Raw genomic sequence first — 19,434 nt, 5'->3', positions numbered from 1 at the left:
ATAACCAGCTTCAGATGAGGCCCACTGCCCTAAAATGGACCGACAATATGGCTCAACGGATAAATGAACTCCTTTGGTCTGACCAACTGCAAGAGACAAGGGACTCCCTTATCCAGGCAGTTGAGCCACTGCCAATATATGACAATTTAGTAGAACTGCTAAAACCTTCGTTGGCTAAGACCCCGGTAATGAATAGTAACCATTTCTCTCATAAAAAGTGGTTTGACGAGGAATGTAGACTCTTCAAGAACAACCTATATAACGAATTCTTGGCATATAGGGCATCAAATGACCCCGCACCTAGCAGTCACCTTATGAACCTCAAGAGAAGGTATAAAGCACTATTAAAGGAAAAGAAGCTTGCGGCAGAAAGAAATGATTGGAAGAACCTTCTAAAAGCTGCAGAAAATAGAAATCCCTCCTCCTTTTGGCACCAAATTTCCAAATACCTGGGTAGACCGTTGTCAAGGATAGAACCTCAAATTTCAGCTGACACCTGGGAAAGCTTCTTCTCCGATTTATATGCAGCTCACGCACCCAGCGGAGGAAGGTTAGATTTGGCCCCCTTGCCAGAGTGGGATCCTGTTACCTGCTCTGAAGTGGAAACACTTATAGGCCAATTTGAGGCGGGCAAGGCACCCGGAGACGATCTTATTTCCATAGATGTTATTAAAGCCAATAAGGATTGGTGGTGTCCACCTCTAGCAGCTCTTTTTACTTATATAAACAAAACAGCACAATTTCCTCCAAGCTGGAACTCTGCACTGATTGTGTTAATTCACAAGAAAGGGCCGCGCACAGACCTGATTTTCTTACTGATGTTGAGCTGGATTCTCGACAATCATTATCCATTATATCGGATAATATTTCATAGAATCATAAAATTGTAGAGTTGGAAGTCCATCTAGTCTAACCCTCTGCAAGTCTTTGTTTACATTATTTTTAAATGTTTTCAGGGATGAAAGAGAGCTGCCCACAGCAATCAATGAAGAAATCCAAAATTGTCATGTAGCTTCAAATGATTTACAACAACTCTTTTGTGTTGTCTAGTGCCATTGGGCACCTCTTGTACATTGAGACTGGGCTGAAGCTCAGAGAATCCAACAATCTTGTGATGTTATCCATTGCTTTAATCCCTACATAATCCTGCGACGGTCATCTCCAGGCTTGATTACCGTAATTCGCTCTACGCGGGGCTGCCCTTGAAGCTGTCCCAGAAACTCCAGCGGGTGCAGAATGCTGCAGTGAGGCTCCTCACAGGGTCCCTGCCATGGGAGCATATTCACCCAGCTGCACTGGCTCCCGATGGAGTACAGGGTCAGATTGAAGGTGCTGCTTTTGACCTTTAAAGCCCTTCACGGCCTAGGACCCTCGTACCTACAGGACCGCCTCTCCCTGTATGCCCCACGGAGAGCCTCAAGGTCCATGAATAGCAACACCCTAGAGGTCTAACTTCCTTAGATTGGCTTCAACCAGAGCCAGGGCGTTTTCAACTCTGGCTCTGGCCTGGTGGAACGCTCTGCCTCATGAGACCAGGGCCCTGCAGGATCTGATTTCTTTCCGCAGGGCCTATAAGACAGAGTTGTTCCGCCTGGCCTTTGGCTTGGAGCCAATTTGATTCCCTCCCTCCCTCTCTTTCTTTTTTCTTTTCCTTCTCCTCCTGCAAGGAGGCTACATTTTAATATTTTAATGTTTCAATATTTTAATGTTGTATTTTAATTTTATTTTTAAGTTATAATCATTCAACTTGTTTTTATTACTGCTTGTAAGCCGCTCTGAGCCCGGCCGTGGCTGCGGAGGGCGGGGTATAAATAAAAAATATTATTATTATTACATTGCAGGTTGGGTTGAGAGAATAATATGCAGCAACCCTGCACTGCAGTTCACTTGTATATCCCGACTGCACGTTGGAGTGAACAGGTGAACAGGTTAGCACTGCAACATATTCCACTGTTAGTTAACGTTGTGGCCCAGAGGGGAAGCTGAGACAAGTTTTGATTCCCAGCCAAAAATCCCCCATACCTCTCAGGTTGCAGCAAAGGTCAATCTGCTTATTTTGTCCCCTCAGACCTCCTCCTCCATCAAACCAAACATTTGGTTGCATCCAAAATCTCCATGCTGCCTTGACTTGCATGCAGACTGGTTGTACTTTGAAAGATTCAAAAACTATTCTTAAAATGTGCATGAATATGACTCAAGTTACTTCTGGGACTCCTATCCAGTGGCGTAGCGTGGGGGGTGCCAGGGGTGCCGGCCGCACCGGGCGCAACATTTTGGGGGGCGCGTTTGGCCGGCCCCCCTCGAGGAAGCGGGAACCTCTCCAAGGCGCAGCGCGCCGTCGGTGGAGGAAAAGAGCCGCGCAGCAGCAGCAGCAGCAGCAAAGCCGGGAGGAGGAGGAGGTGGAGCGAGCCTGCTAATTGCTTGCTGGGAATTACCGTAATTTTCGCTCCAAAACACACACTTTTTTGCTCCTAGAAAGGAAGGGAAAATGCCTGTGCGTGTTACAGAGCGAATGCACTCATGCTTGCTTTACAGCCAGGAGGAGGGGGTGGAGCTGAGGAGGAGGGAGGGAAGGAGAGCCATGCCAGCAAAGCGGGCAGCAGCCGCTTACACGCGAGGAGGGACAGACGGGAGCCATAGCGAGCCGGAAAAAGCGCTGCGTAGCCAGCAACAGCTGCTGCAGCCTCAGCTAGCAAAGGTCCGTGCGCTCTAAACGGAGCAATGAGGCTGCAGAGGGACGGCAGGGCACAGGAGGGCTCTGAGCCACGAGCGCAGTGAAAACCAGTAAAAAGGTTTTTTAAAAGGCTGCTGGGGACAGGAGGGCACGGGATGAGGGAGAGGGGGAAATTACAATTCTCCCAGCGTCTCAGCTGATCCGCTGAGCAGGACTTGGGTTGCAGGGGATTCACCATTAGCTGTGTAAAGCAGCAAAGAGGGAGAGAAGGAGCAAAGCGGGAGTGGAAAGGAGCTGCTTACACTGCTGTAAGTGGCTGCTGTCCGGTTGGCTCCTTTAAAGCAACAGTGCTCTTTCCCTCCCCCCTCCCCGCTCAGCTCTCCGAAAAGCTCCTTCTCCACCCACCCCATGCGAGCTCCTTTTCCCCTTAGACCCCCCCTCCTCCATTATTAGCCACATCCTTCTCCACCCACCCCACGCGTGTTCCTTGTCCCCTTAGCAGTGGCGTAGCGTAGGGGGTGCGGGGGGGGGCGGCTGTACTGGGCGCAACATCTGGGGGTTAGGGTTAGGGGGCGCAAATCCACGGGTTAGGGGGCGCAAATTACTTGCCTTGCCCCGGGTGCTGACAACCCACGCTACGCCACTGCTCCTATCCAACACTATCTTCGGACTCCCCTCTCCTTATAGCCACAGACTCATGTGGTACAAGGGCAACATTTTGCTGCAGGCCCCACTTGCAATCCATTATTTAGCAAACCTCTCATAAAAAGTCTGGGTTACATATACAACATTATTAAGAGGAGGTAAACTATACTTAAATGAAATGCTTTTTGGTGGGGGGAGGGCTAGAAGCGAGTAGGAATGCAAAAGCATTTTATTCTGCCTTAATTTTATTCTCCCAAACTAATACACTGATGGGAAAATAAACGCACCATTTGGGCCTCAAGCTTCTCCAGATTTTACATTAGAGCTCACAGCTCCAAAAAGCACCAAAGTATTTTTTAAAACACACACGCACACACACATCCTGTAAACCACGCAGAGTGGCTGGGGAAACCCAACCAGATGGGCAGGATATACAGTGGTACCTTGGGTTAAGTACTTAATTCGTTCTGGAGGTCCGTTCTTAACCTGAAACTGTTCTTAGCCTGAAGCACCACTTTAGCTAATGGGGCCTCCTGCTGCCACTGCGCGATTTCTGTTCTCATCCTGAAGCAAAGTTCTTAACCCAAGGTACTATTTCTGGGTTAGCGGAGTCTGTAACCTGAAGCGTATGTAACCTGAGGTACCACTGTATATAAAACAACAACAACAACAACTAGACAAAATGTGCTTGGAAATGAGTTAAAAAATAGATTAATGCAAAAACAGGATGGAACAGAGTTATGAATGAACATGTGAAACTGGCTGGTCCATCCATCCCTGGGGAGGGAGGGGTGCCACAAAACAGCCTATTAAGGAATAAGCATGATGTTTTCACTTTTTTGTAAATAAGGAAAATAAATATGGAATACACTTGCAAATTGTTTTAAAGTCATAGCTGCTCTGGTTCGCCAGAAGCGGCTTAGTCCTGCTGGCCACATGACCCGGAAGCTGTACGCCGGCTCCCTTGGCCAATAAAGTGAGAGGAGCACCACAACCCCAGAGTCGGCCACGACTGGACCTAATGGTCAGGGGTCCCCTTTACCCTTTACCATAGCTGACGCTAGTTAAATTATAAACCAAATAGTCAACATTAACTAAATTATTACATTATTTGTTGCATTAATATTAAAACGTTTCAGATTTTTTTTGGCTTTAACCTGTTTGTATTCCTCTCATGTCTTGTACACTAGTTACCTAAAATGATAGGACCACCAAAATTATTGAACATGGGATTAAAGGGATTCATAAACTCTATAGCATGATTTGCTGAAACTTGCACAGCTTATTCATTGTAAATTGAGAGCGTACTCCCCCTCCCCAACAAAGGCTGCAAGTGCAGACAAGTCCTCCTGAATTCAGTGGGGTTTACTTCCAAGTTTGTGATCATGGGGTATAAACAGACAGACAAACTGGACTATACTAAAGCAGTTGATCACTATTGTTGCAATGTAACAGACTAAAACTAATCTTCTTGCAAAGTTACCATTATAAGATATATTTTTACACAGTGAACATTGTGGTGAAAAATCACAGTTGTTGCCTTTTAAGAATTCTATTATACAACAGGCATAGTGACATATTCATGGAGCTATGAGAACACAGCACTTGCTATTGTTGCACAAAACATTTCAAACCAAAACAAGAACTAACTTCCTCACTGAGGCAGTTCTTATTACTTCTAAATTACCTTGGAAAACATCAGAATAACTTTGGTCTCTAATATCCGAGGTGCTACTACTTCGAGTTAATTGTTCTTGGTCTGAAAATGTGCCATTACATTCTGTTCCTTCTATATTTTCTGGCTGGCGATATTCAAGTCCTGTTCCATTTTCTGACTGTTGATATTCTTCAGCTTCTGGAGATATTGGTACAAAACTATTTCAGTCATATGCCAATTACAAATGCCCATGCCTATAGCATCAATAACATTGTGAGACATTCAAATCATTAATACATTTGTACCTCATTATTAATTAGCAGAGAAAACAAAATAAAATGTTAACTATTGGGACTGATTTAACATGAATTTGGGAATCCTAGCTAATTTGGGAATCCTCTGCTTAAAATTATGGGAAGGGGTGTGATTTCAAGGCTAGAAAGGGTATGAGGAAAAGTGTTAACACATCTATTTGGATGCTGTTTCTTTCCTTCAAATCAAGTTCCCTATTTATAGTGGAAAAACAGAGTTGTGTAGTGTCTTTCACAACCTAAGTTTTGCTTTACTGCTTTAATAATCAGGGTGTTTTGAGTGAGTATACTCTGTGGTAGTCCCCCAGTCTCTTAAAATCTGCACTCTCAATAACGTGCTGAGAAAGTGAATTCTGCAACCTGTTTAAATTATGTTTTTTGAGTAAATTTGTATACATTTCTTCAGCCTGCATCATTTATTCTCCTACTGTTGCTCATCTCATGGGGAGGTGCAAAGAACCAAGCAGAACACTGATCTGCAATGTAAAACTTGTAACTTAAAGATTACTTTCAGGGATTATTATTCATATATATATAATATAATAATTATATTATTTAAAAATAATATCTAGAAGCTATTTCGCTTTTGCTGTGGCTCAATCACATTAACATGCACTGATATTTCTACCAAATATAAGCATGATTAGAGGAGTCCAGAATGTTAAAATATTTTCCTTTCCACCTGCATGGTTTCACCCCAATGTTTCAGCTTGATATCTCATCTAGCTATTTGAAGTTTAAGTGTTGGAGTCTCAGAAAATGCATCAGCATAAGATATGGTGGCATAGATTGAAATTGAAATATGAAGTTTTGGATTCATCTGGTTCAAGGCACAATTTGATTTGTGAACCCCACTTTAACCCCGTGTTCTGTCTCATATGTATTTTGAATGCAGGGGGGAAATCCGTATTTCTAGAGTATGAGGCTATTAACAACAACAAACAGGAACTGTAGCAAATGTTTCCTTGGCCTAACATGTATATATCCCAAAGAAGGTAGTTCCCCAAATTTGGAGGTTTTCATTTCCTTTAGTATTGCTGGTTTATGATGGTAAGTACAAAGTACTTTTTTATTTTCTTCTTCCTTTATTTTCTTATTATACTAGTTTAGCTAAGATACCTTCCCTCAATTTACTATTTTGTCATCTTTGTATGTGTTTTCTTTAACTGGGCAAGCAGCCTGATAACTATGCTAATAGGCTATGCTATGTTAACATTTTTCTCTTGTGGGAATGCTACTTTATAATTTTGCAAGTTTCATAAAACCTTTCAATGTAATTCCCATTGTCATTCACATATTCAAATTCAATAGCCTGTGATCAAACAAAAATCTTTGTCAAATCTATATTAAAGAAGGACCTGAGTTACAAAACTGGTTTGCCACTTTGCCATCAACAGATTTAGGAAGTGCCATAGATGCAGCAATTCCAACAACTCCAGTACACTTACGTTTCAGCTGATTAGAAAGTCAGCTTAATTTTTAGGATTCTTACAAAGCAAAACATAACTCCACACAACTAACAACAAAAAACTGTCATGAAGACTTAAGATATGGAAATGACTGTACATGATGATGGAGGCACACACAATAGCAAGTATAGGTGTATTTTAATTAAAGAGGTTAAATATACAACAGACTTCAGGGTCATAGATTTTTACACTTATTAGAAGTCAAATTCTTAGGTTTGCTAAAATTGTGGAGACAGCAGAGTTCATTACACAGAAGAACTTCTTTGAACACCAGTTTTCCTTGGTGGCGCTGTGGTCTAAACCACTGAGCTTAGGGCTTGCTGATCAGAAGGTCGGCGGTTCAAATCCCCGCAACGGGGTGAGCTCCCGTTGCCTGGTCCCTGCTCCTGCCAACCTAGCAGTTCAAAAGCATGCCAAAAAGTGCAAGTAGATAAATAGGTACTGCTCCGGCGGGAAGGTAAACGGCATTTTCGTGCGCTGCTTTGGTTTCACCAGAAGCGACTTAGTCATGCTGGCCACATGACCCAGAAGCTGTACGCTGGCTCCCTCGGCCAGTAAAGCGAGATGAGCGCCACAACCCCAGAGTCATCCATGACTGGACTTAACTGTCAGGGGTCCCTTTACCTTTACCTTTTCCCCCCTTGGAAAATCCACCCACACAGTCAATACACAAATGTCACCAAATGAACGTGAAGGTGGAGGGAATGAAATCATAATGCACATCTTAAAAGCAGAACTGGTGCAGTTGAGATTGTTCAAGCATAGGGGAACCAGGGGGAATTAACAAGGAATCCTGCTCTACAGAATTTGGAACGTTAGGTGACAGATACTTGCATTTTGGGTAGAACTATGATATTACACACTACTATTTTTGACCAAAATACAATAATAGAAATATAGTTGAGAATACTGTGTGTATGACACAGGAAAACATGAATACAGAATACTGAGAAAAGAAGCATACCTGAAAGTGTGTGAGAGTAAGAAGTGTAAGAGAGACCAGGTAAGAAAGAGCTGACAGTATGGAGGAGTAGAGGTACGCTTTTCGTGACTGGCAAAGCCTCACAGAGATGAGCGCAGTTGCTGATGGACTGACTTCGCTTGGCTTCCAGGGAGAAATGAAGTGACAAAAGTAAATTCAAAACAGTAATGCAATACTTCAGTTAGAAGGATACTTTACTTAGCAGAATATTGCATTTAAAGAAAAAGAGCGAGGGAACTGAGAAAATTCTTAAATGTGAATTCCCATGTACACGTGGCATTAATTTTCTATCAATGTAAATTAACAGTGAAAAAGGAATTCATTAAAATGTAATCCACAAAAGTGCACATTGTTTAGTGAAGATGCTACTTTTTTTTTTTTAAAAAAAAGACAGTTTACTAAACCTCTCACCAGAATGAATGCTAGAGCATATAAAAGATACTTTCTGCAGTCGTTCTACAGCCTGAATTATTCTAGACTTTTTTTTAAAGTTGGCTAATTGCAAAAATCGTTCACTTGCAAGAAGTATTGTCTTCGATGTGATTCATTTGTCTGTTGGTACTGTCAGAAGCATATTCTGTGCTCACATGGTCAGTTACTCTTGAGCAAATGGGCTACACCATCACCTAAGAATATGTGGATATCTGTAGGAAGATGACAGCACATGCACACCAGTGGGGGGGACGGGACATACACAATAAATATGATTGAAGGGCAAAATGGATCTGTCTGTCTTATTGGAACTTCTATTTTACTCTGTAGATTCTCTGTAAATAATTATATTTACTCTGAACGTCTACCAGTTTAACTAAGATTTATAGCAAAGTAACTAACTTAAAAATTGAAACCTTAATGAAAATTTCCATTTTCCCCCATTATGTTTCAAAATAGTTATATTCACAAAAACAAAAAAAAGTTTGTTTTTTTCCAAATGGAGAGCAGTAATAGGAAAATTTTGTTCTCCATCTTTGGGAAGTAGGGTTTGTGCAGGTAGGAAGATTTGCATTTAGTATCTGAATGACAAGAAAAAATACAATAATCAAAAACATTTCCTAGGGTGGAGATGTAACAACCTCTTAAACGTTTTGCCTACCATGCCCTTAGTAGAAGCATAGGAAACTAGCCAGAAAAGGGTAACAAGATAATTTGATACAAGTTATATCAGAGCTTCCTTGAGAAATAGTTTAAGTAAAACAATCAAGATGGCTTAAGTGAGCACGATTAATGCAGTGAGGCAAGCGAGGGCATTTGAAAACAAGGTGTCCCAGCATTAGCCAATGTGGTTTTCTTCATAAGTTGTTGGACTACAGTTCCTATTAGCCCCAACCAGGATTGTCAATGAACAGGGATAATGGGAGTTGTAGTCCAACAACATCTGGAGGGATTGGATTGGATATCTCAGGGGTAGCCAGAGAGTGACGAGGAAACAGTGTTGAGTTGACAAGGAAGCAGTAGAAAAGTGAGATGAGAGTGAAGGTTAAAGACATATTAATGAGTGGGGGGAAATCTATCTGTTCACCTTCAAGAGTAACCAGTGTAGATGTGTGCACATGCTAACAAAATTTTGAACACACGGTTAGAGGATCAGGAAAGTGATTTACTAGCAAATCAGGACCAACCCTTCACCAAGTGAAAGAAACTGAAAAATGTTTGAAAACACAAATAACATTCTCTTTCTCTCTCACTCCAGTAACTAACATGCAAAAGAGTTTACAAGCTTGTTTCAGTGCATGCAAACCTGACATCCATAGTGTAAGTCCTCAATCAAAAGCTATGTCTCTTTCTGATTAATTCTGAACTGCAAAATAAACTTGAGTAATAATAGCATTTTTGTTATTTACTGAGATAAAGAGAGGTATACTTCTTAAAAGAAGTCTCAGGATTATTATGTTTAAATGAACATCCGAAGGTTTTAGAATATTACAGGAATGCTTATATTCAAGCTTCTTTTCTAAAACTATGAATTTATTCCGTGTATGCATGCTAATACTAATGTCTACATACTCCTAAATCCATATAACAAAAACTTACTTTTGTATACTACAGTGTTGATGGTTTCCAATTTCAACTTTTATTTTAGCTTGGCAAAAAGAAATATTTATTTAGGTATGAGGTTTCAGCAACTCACAGGTTCTTCTCCAACACTGTATATAGTTGTAATATTCTTTTTTTTTTAATGACAATGTTTAACTTTTAAAATGTCATAAATACACCAAACAGTACAGCTGGTTCTGCTACGTTTTTCATATTGCGTGTTTTTAATGAAATTCAGGTTTGATAAGCAATTCAGTGTTACATAGTTAGCTATCTGAAAAAAGACTGAAAGAGTAAACCATTTACTGACTTCATCGTTGAGGACAGATTATAATCAGAGGCTGCAGGCAGTAGTTTTAGGCTTGAATTCAGAGCAGCAAATGAAAAAGCTCCATCCATTTGTGGAAAGCCTGGCAATCCAGCAGAGGCTGCTACTTATGGAAGAGGGAAGAGAAACCATATAGTCATCCTTCTACCTACAGCCTCCTATGACACCTCAACCGTTCTATTGGAGAGTTCTCCTACCCTCCAGGAGCTTAACAACAATAATCTCTCCATGAATGAAATTTCACCTGTGAGATCTCTGGATCCAATCCTTAGTCATTAAACTACACTATGCCAGCTTTTAACACTAGGCTATGAACAAGTATCATTAACATGGTGAGTTGTAGGTTATATGGCACTGTAATAATAAACAAAAGGTCTCCAACGCTATATCAGGATACATAAGATTCATAGGTTTACATCAGTGATGGCCAAACTTGGCCCTCCAGCTGTTTTGGGACTATAATTCCCATCTTCCCTGACCACTGGTCCTGTTAGCTAGGGGTGATGGGAGTTGTAGTCCATCTGCAGACAGACTACCCTTATTCTACCACCTTCTAACTGAAGAGCCTGTTGCACCATAAGCATTTTCTATCAGTGCCAGTGTGGTGTAGTGGTTAAGAGCGGTAGTCTCGTAATCTGGGGAACCGGGTTCGCGTCTCCGCTCCTCCACATGCAGCTGCTGGGTGACCTTGGGCCAGTCACACTTCTCTGAAGTCTCTCAGCCCCACTCACCTCACAGAGTGTTTGTTGTGGGGGAGGAAGGGAAAGGAGAATGTTAGCCGCTTTGAGACTCCTGAAGGGGAGTGAAAGGCGGGATATCAAATCCAAACTCTTCTTCTTCTTCTCATGAGGTCCCACCTCCAACAGAAGCAATGTCTGAATTTACCAACTGAGTGATAGAAGTCTGGATGACTAAGAATGCATAGGTTATTGTTGGAATGGGAAACAAGGGATGAGTTGTTAAAGTCTGCTTTGATGCACTGGGTGAGAGAGATGACATAATGAAGAATTAAGTGCGTGGGGGCAATTGTGGAAAAGCTTGTTATACACTAAAAGAGAACTTCATGAAGAGGGTATATAGGTGGTACCTAACCCCGAGCAAAGTAGCAAAAATGTATAAATTGGAGCCAGGTACCTGTTGGAAATGTCAGGAAATGGAAGTTAGGTTCTGTCATATGTGGTGGACTTGTAAATTAGCTAAAGATTTCTGGGAGATGATATATAATGAAATGGGGGAAAAAATGTTTAGAAAGACTTTTATAAAAAGACCAGAAACCTTACTCTTAGGAATCTTAGGAACAGACGTCCCCACTGATAAAATGAATTTATTCATTTACGCAATTAGAACAGTCTGGATGGTATATGCTCAGAAATGAAAAAAGAGAACAACACCAACAAAGGAGGAATGGCAGAAGAAATTGATGGAATATGTAGAGTTAGCAAATTTAACTAATGTAATAAAACAACAACAAGGAGATCTTAAGGAAGAGTGGGAAATGTTTGTAGAATATCTGAAGAATCATAGTAAATAAACTAAAACGTTAGCAGGACTAGAGTAAAAACAGTTTAAAGAAATAATGAGAAGGGAGAGGAAAAAACCTGAATTAAATAAATTATGCAGTACTATTGGGTAATCAAGAAGAACTATGGATTGGTGGGGAGGGGAAGTAGTTGATTATTGTATGATTGTATTGATTGGAGTGTAAAAACGTGTAGTGGAAAATTATATAAAAAAGAAGATGATGATGTCTGGATGATTAAGGAACGTGAAACCCCAACATGAAAAAGACCATTAGGTAAATGGGATTTCAGTGCACTTAAACAGATGACCTCAGGTGAGGGACCTGAGCTCCACCTAATGGCTGAAGCAAAATAGTCTTTTCTCTGCACATGTAACAGTGGCCTCAAGTGGGACCTAACATAGCTCACCCATGTAAGTCGGGAACCTACAGGAAAGAAGAAAAGGGCTTCCTAAGATTTAGGGAATGTGTAATAGCACACACCTCCCAATAGCCACTTCCGAAGAAGCAAATCTTATAATGCTTTACAAAGGTCCTGGGTCTACAAATTTCAAGTAAAGGAGCCTTCAGGGAAAATGTTGCCAATGTAGCTACTGCTCTAGTGGAATGAGCAAAAGCTTTTGTTAGTGGTGATAATTTAAGGCCGGTGTAAGCTAAATAAATATAAGCCTTAAGCCACCCAGCCTAAGTAGATGTGGACACCTTCCAGCTCAGGGAAGAAGAGTGGGGGGAAAACAAAACGGGAATCCAACTGGTGGAATGGCTTAGTCCTAGAAATCTACACCTTTAATTGTCAGGACACACCTAGCGACTGCTAGGAGTTTTCAGAAGTGTGGACAGAAAGAAATCAGCTACTGTTGACTGTGGAAGAGAGATAATTCCCAGGGAGGGAGGGAGGGGGAGGACTAATTTGAAGGATTACCCCATCCTTATGGAATAACACAAAGGTTCTTGTCCACTAAAAGGGCATTGAGCTCAGATATTATTCAAGCTGAGGTGACACCAACCAAAAACAGCACTTTGAAGGAAAGCAAGAAAGAGGCGCAGATTTCAAGGCCCGAAATGTAGCTTCTGCCAGACTGATAGTACAGTGTGTAAACCCCAAGAGGGGAACCTGTACTGAACACTAAGAGATTTTAAGATAGCTCCACAAAGAAAATGTTGAAGGAAAGGGTGAGAACTGAGAGGCACAGATGGGAAAATGAATAACACAAAGCTACAAGCTTGAACCCACAAAGTTGCAGAGGTAGGAAGGAACCACTTCAGTGAAGGCAAAATCAGAAACAGGGGATTCCAAAAGAGAAAGCAACCTTTTATATTGTTTTGTGTAGTTATTTTGCCTTCAACCACTAAGTGAAGCTCATACCCACCTGAGGTGACTGTTACATGCACAGAGAAAGAATGTTTACAGTGGTGCCTCGCAAGACGAAATTAATTCGTTCCGCAATTCTCTTCGTCTTGCGGTTTTTTCGTCTTGCGATGCACGGTTTCCCATAGGAATGCATTGAAAATCAATTAATGCGTTCCTAGGGAAACCGACTTCAGACCAGGTCCGGGGACAGTCTGTCCCCGGACCTCTTCTGAAGGCTGGGGGGGGGGGACAAGGGCTTTTCTTCCCACCCCCAGCATTTTAAAAAACCCTGGGACAGCGGAGGACTTCTCCGCTGTGCGGGGCTATCTTAAAATGCTGGCGGGCGGCATTTTAAAATCGCTCCGGACAGCGGAGGACTTCTCCGCTGTCCGGGGCGATTTAAAAGCCCCTGGGAAGGCAGGCAGGGGGGACAAAGACTTTCGCCCCCTGCCCGCCTTCAGAAGGTGTTCCCGCCCCCCCTCCCCACTTCGGAAGAGCTTTCCGAAGTGGGGCGGCGGGGCCAGGTGTTCCCGCCCCCCCTCCCCACTTCGGAAGAGCTTTCCGAAGTGGGGCGGCGGGGCCAGGTGTTCCCGCCCCCCCTCCCCACTTCGGAAGAGCTTTCCGAAGTGGGGCGGCGGGGCCAGGTGTTCCCGCCCCCCCTCCCCACTTCGGAAGAGCTTTCCGAAGTGGGGCGGCGGGGCCAGGTGTCCCCGCCCCCCCTCCCCACTTCGGAACAGCTTTCCGAAGTGGGGCGGCGGGGCCAGGTGTTCCCGCCCCCCCTCCCCACTTCGGAACAGCTTTCCGAAGTGGGGCGGCGGGGCCAGGTGTTCCCGCCCCCCCTCCCCACTTCGGAAGAGCTTTCCGAAGTGGGGCGGCGGGGCCAGGTGTCCCCGCCCCCCCGCCCCACTTCGGAACAGCTTTCCGAAGTGGGGCGGCGGGGCCAGGTGTTCCCGCCCCCCCTCCCCACTTCGGAAGAGCTTTCCGAAGTGGGGCGGCGGGGCCAGGTGTCCCCGCCCCCCCGCCCCACTTCGGAACAGCTTTCCGAAGTGGGGCGGCGGGGGCAGGTGTCCCCGCCCCCACTCCCCACTTCGGAACAGCGTTTTAAAATGCTGGGGGTCGGGAGCGAAGCGCTGCCGACCCCCAGCATTTTAAAATCTCCCCGTGTCCCGGGGAGGTTTTAAAATGCTGGGGGTCGGCAGCGCTTCGCTCCCGACCCCCAGCATTTTAAAATCTTCCCAGGACACGGGGAGATTTTAAAATGCTGGGGGTCTGCAGCGCTTCGCTCCCGACCCCCAGCATTTTAAAATCTTCCCAGGACACGGGGAGATTTTAAAATGCTGGGGGTCTGCAGCGCTACGCTCCCGACCCCCAGCATTTTAAAATCTTCCCAGGACACGGGGAGATTTTAAAATGCTGGGGGTCGGCAGCGAACGCTTCGCTCCCGCCCGCCAGCATTTTAAGATCGCCCGGGGCAGGCGGGGGGGAGGCAGGCGGGGGGGGAGAGCAAAGACTTTTGCCCCCCGCCGGCCTTCAGAAGAGGTCCTCTTCTGAAGGCCGGCTGTGGGCGAAAGTCTTTGCTCCTGACCGCCAGCATTTCCCTATGGGCTTTCGTCTTGCGATGCAAGCCCATAGGGAAATTCGTCTTGCGAAGCGCCTCCAAAACAGAAAACCCTTTCGTCTTGCGGGTTTTCCGTCTTGCGAGGCATTCGTCTTGCGGGGTACCACTGTAATTTCCCCCATTATCTCAACAGTGCCTCACAGTCACACCCACCATGGTAGAGATAGCGGAACCAGAAACACTCACATGGTTGTTAGATCATGTACACTGTGCCAAATGGCAATTAGCTAAAGGTGGGGGAGTGGGCTGTCAGACACCTAGAAGGCTCTGCATCAAGGCCATGCAGGTACAGTCTCAGGTGTGCAACTCCATGACCAAAAAAAGAAGAAGAGTAATTACAAAGCAAGTCACATACTCAAACAACCCAGTATCAAATAGCAGAAACACATTCCAATTACTATGAACATAAAATCACCAACATTTAAATTTTTTATTGATGATGATGCAATTAAATTGCCTGTGCCTAACCTGTTGCTCTCTGACGCACTACATTCCTTGCTTTCTCAACTCCTGGTACTCCTGAGGTGGTAGCACTCCTAAACCTCATTGGTTCCACAACTTCAGGATGATTTCTCCAGCTTAAAGAAAATGATCTTCCAACTGTAGTTCCCTTCTGAGGTTCCAAATTGCCACCTTTCAAATAATGGAATACAGAGGGAAAGTAACTGCACTGTGTTTTAAAATGAAAACAATTCAAAAGGAAAGATTCTAAATGAACAAATTTATGAACAAATTTATAAGTTCATGAACATAACATCAGCTGATGCATATCAGATTGAAAAAGAAGAGAGAGGATGAATAAATATTATAATTCAGGGAATGCATTTCAAGATAGTGATTCAACCAATGAGCAAAGGCTGTTGGAAATTAACAAGGAGAATATGTAGGAAATGCATTCAGTGGATCTTCTTCAGAGAAATTAGCATTCATTAAGAATTCTCAAAATATCAAACACATTGACAAGACATTCATTTGAATGCTGGCGAAAACTAACACTTCAGCATGTTCATGCCCAAGTTCTTATACAAAAAGCTACAAAGTGTGGTGGAAGAATAAAAAATATTAATCTCTCGTAGCGCAGGAAGTGAGAGAAGCCATCTCTTCAGTTTCTTCAAACACTAGTGTTTTAGGAAAGCAATTATGACCATTCACACTTTCCACAGTAAACATATATATATTTATAAATATTAAAGTAGTGTGTCTGTAGGCAGATGGCTGCATACTGGGGAGCCACAGACACATTCTTCTGTGTGCTTACAGACATGCATCTTACTGTTACAAATATTTGCTGCAGAGACATATTGAGGATATACAGCCACCCACTTGCTACAAAAAGGGTAGGTATTCATAATGGTACAGTCTGCTAACATATGGAGGTATGATGTCCCAAAGACAAAGAAATCAGTCAGATATATAAAATGGGCTCGAAATGTACTTTTGGAAATATATAATTCTTTAACTAAGCCTATTCCTGAAAGAGGATGTTCCATATTTTCATATATTAGAACATTTCAAATTAGCACTGACAATTAATAATAACAATTTATTTATTTATTCTTTCATACATACATACATACATACATACATACATACCCATCCCATCTGGCTGGGCTTCCCCAGCCACTCTGGGAGGCTCCCAACAGAATATTAATAACAACAACAATAATAATAATAAAGAGATAAAACATAAAACATTAAAAACTTCCCTAAGCAGGGCTGCCTTCAGATGTCTTCTAAAAGTCAGACAGTTGTTTATTTCCTTGACATCTGGTGGGAGGGTGTCCCACAGGACGGGAACCACTATTGAGAAAGCCCTCTGCCTGGTTCCCTGTAACCTCATTTCTCGCAGGGAGGGAACCACCAGAAGGCCCTCGGAGCTGGACCTCTGTGTCGAGACGCTCCTTCGGGTATACTGGGTCGAGGCTGTTTAGGGCTTTAAAGGTCAGCACCAACACTTTTAATTGTGCTCGGAAACGTACTGGGAGCCAATGTAGGTCTTTCAGGTCCGATGTTATGCGGCCACTCCCAGTCACCAGTCTAGCTGCCACATTCTGGATTAGTTGTAGTTTCCGGGCCACCTTCAAAGGTAGCCCCACGTAGAGCGCATTGCAGTAGTCCAAGTGGGAGATAAATACAGCATGCACCCCTCTGGCGAGACGGTCTGCGGGCAGGGAGGGTCTCAGCCTGCGTACCAGATGGAGCTGATAAACAGCTGCCCAGGACACAGAATTGACCTGCAACTCCATGGACAGCTGTGAGTCCAAAATGACTCCCAGGCTGTGCACCTGGTCCTTCAGGGGCACAGTTACCCATTCAGAATCAGAGAGTCCTCCACACCTGCCTGTCCCCTATCCTCCAAAAACAGTATTTCTGTCTTGTCAGGATTCAACCTCAATCTGTTAGCCACCATCCAACCTCCAACCGCCTCCAGACACTCACACAGGACATTCACCGCCTTCACTGGTTCTGATTTGAAAGAGAGGTAGAGCTGGGTATCATCCGCATACTGATGAACACCCAGCCCAAACCCCCTGATGATCTCTCCCAGCGTCTGCATGTAGATGTTGAAAAGAATGGGGGAGAGGACGGAACCCTGAGTCACCCCACAAGTGAGAGCCCAGGAGTCTGAACGCTCATCCCCCCCAACACCACTTTCTGGACACGGCCCAGGAGGAAGGAGCAGAACCACTGTATAACAGGGCCCCCAGCTCCTCTAGATGGTCCAGAAGGATGTCATGGTCAGTGCTTTCTAAGACCATTGAGAGTGGGTGTCCCTAGCCCACCGGAGATCATCGACCAGCGTGACCAAGGCAGTTTCAGTCCCATGGTGAGGCCTGAATCCTGACTGGAAGGGATCTGAATAGTCTGCATCCTCCAGGCGTGACTGGAGTTGTTCAGCAACCACCTGCTCAATCACCTTGCCCAAGAAAGGAAGATTTGAGACTGGGTGATAGTTGGCCATATTGGCCGGGTCCAAAGATGTGTTTTTAAAGAAGCAGTTTACTAACTGCCTCTTTCAGCGGTTCTGGAAAGGCTCCCTCACAGAGGGAAACATTCATCACGCCGCAGAGCCCATTGCCCAGCCCTTCCCGGCTCGCTTTTATAAGCCAGGATGGGCAAGGATCAAGGAGACAGGTGGTTGGTTTCACTCGTCCAAGCAGCCTGTCCACATCCTTAGAGGTACACTGGTGCCTCGCAAGACGAAATTAATCCGTTCCGCGAGTCTCTTCGTCTTGCGGTTTTTTCGTCTTGCGAAGCACGGCTATTAGCGGCTTAGCGGCTATTAACGGCTTAGCGGCTATTAACGGCTTAGCGGCTTTAAGAAAAAGGAAACAAACTTGCAAGAACTCGCAAGACGTTTCGTCTTGCGAAGCAAGCCCATAGGGAAATTCGTCTTGCGGAACGACTCAAAAAACGGAAAACTCTTTCGTCTTGCGAGGCATTCGTCTTGCGAGGTACCACTGTAACAGATTGGAACTGATCCCATGCAACTTGACTAGACACGACTCTAGCACTCTCCTGCCCTGGCCCTGTTCCCACAGTGGAGTCCACCTCTTTCTGAACCTGAGCAACTTTATTTGCAAAAAACACCCTCAGCTCTGGGGAAAACCACAGGGCTGTCTGGGCTCCATGCAATCGGAGAGGACGCTTTGGAGGCAGACAGTTGATAGCCCTGGTTAACTCCGCATTCCAGTGGGCTACCAGGGAATCAGATTAAAGGCCATCAACATGGGATAAAGCATCCCCTACCACTCTCTGGAAGCAATTTGGATCCATAAACTGGCAGGGAACACCAGGTCACACATGTCCACAACTATAGTTGGCCCAATTTATTCAGGGACAGCTTTCCATGAAGTCCTGAGTGGCCCCTTGTTGTGTCGGCATGGATGTTAAAATCCCCTAGGACAACCAAACTGGGTGTCTCCAGGAGAGCATCCGCCATGACCTGAAGCAGCTCGGGTAGGGAATCCTTGGTGAAGTGGGGAGGTCGGTACACCAGAAGAAATCCTGTACTGCCCCTATTGCCCAACTTCTAGAACACTCAGAAAACTGGGTCTTCCCAATAGGACGCCTGGTGTAAGTAAATTACTTCCTAAAAATAACTGCAATCCCCCCTCCTGCCCACATGACCTGGGTTGCTGTGTGTAAGGGAAACCTGGTGGACAAGCAGCGGCAAGAACAGGCCCATCTGCTTCATCCAACCAAGTCTCTGTTACACATGCCAGGTCAAGTCCTCCATCCACGATCAAGTGATGGATGGCAGCAGTCTTATGAATCATTGACCTGGCATTGCACAGCAGCACCTTCAGGTCATGTGGGTCTCCCTTGTTGATTCCAGTATCCTTCCAGTCAAGACCAGACCTGGATAGTCTTCAAACAATGACTAAACCTGCCTCCTTGGTAATGATGTGGTTTGGTCTTAGCGTAGTTCCTCCTCCTGCCCGTGATCACTGAGATTGTGTGTCCCAGTGCATCCCTCCGTGTGGAACCCAGCCCCAGCCATTCTGTTGGCTGGGGCCCACTCCCAGGCAGCCCTGAACCTTAAGAACAGAACACAAACCATACAATAAACCAATAAAACAGTAGAACCCCCCCAAAAAACCAATAATAAAAATTTACAATTATACTACAATTAAACAAATCCCCAGCCCCACCCAAACGTCCATTCCACCCACCACAAAACAAAAATAAAATTCAAAACACCACAGATTAAAAATTATTTAAAACACCTAAAAACATTTAAAAGCATCCTCAACATTTGCCCCGACCCCAGAGACAAGACAAAAGTACTGCTTCTAAAAACATCCCATTGTACAAGAAGTATACAACGTAGATAAACTTAAAC

At 44.3% G+C, this 19,434-nt stretch overlaps 1 protein-coding gene across 8 annotated transcripts in view; it reads right to left on the bottom strand.

Annotated features, from left to right (window-relative positions):
• Window positions 1–19,434, bottom strand: part of RALGAPA2 (Ral GTPase activating protein catalytic subunit alpha 2) — a 200,169-nt gene that overhangs the window by 134,342 nt on the left and 46,393 nt on the right. For 6 of the 8 annotated variants that reach the window (XR_014011001.1, XM_081205947.1, XM_081205950.1 and 3 more), the window contains exons 16-18: window positions 15,057–15,221; window positions 7,721–7,861; window positions 5,007–5,174 (exon numbers count right to left, since the gene is read on the bottom strand). Coding sequence is in view for 7 of the 8 variants with exons in the window: in XM_081205947.1 (XP_081062073.1) it covers window positions 5,007–5,174; window positions 7,721–7,861; window positions 15,057–15,221 (474 nt within the window). In the remaining variant the exon portion in view is untranslated. The remainder of the gene's footprint in view (window positions 1–5,006; window positions 5,175–7,720; window positions 7,862–15,056; window positions 15,222–19,434) is intronic. The other 2 variants (XM_081205949.1, XM_081205953.1) reach the window with 2 other exon arrangements.

Source organism: Podarcis bocagei, assembly GCF_964188305.1.
Source record: "Podarcis bocagei genome assembly, chromosome: 8".
NCBI lineage: Eukaryota > Metazoa > Chordata > Lepidosauria > Squamata > Lacertidae > Podarcis > Podarcis bocagei.
Note: the sequence above shows the minus strand (reverse complement) of the source record. Positions and strands in the feature narration are given on the sequence as shown.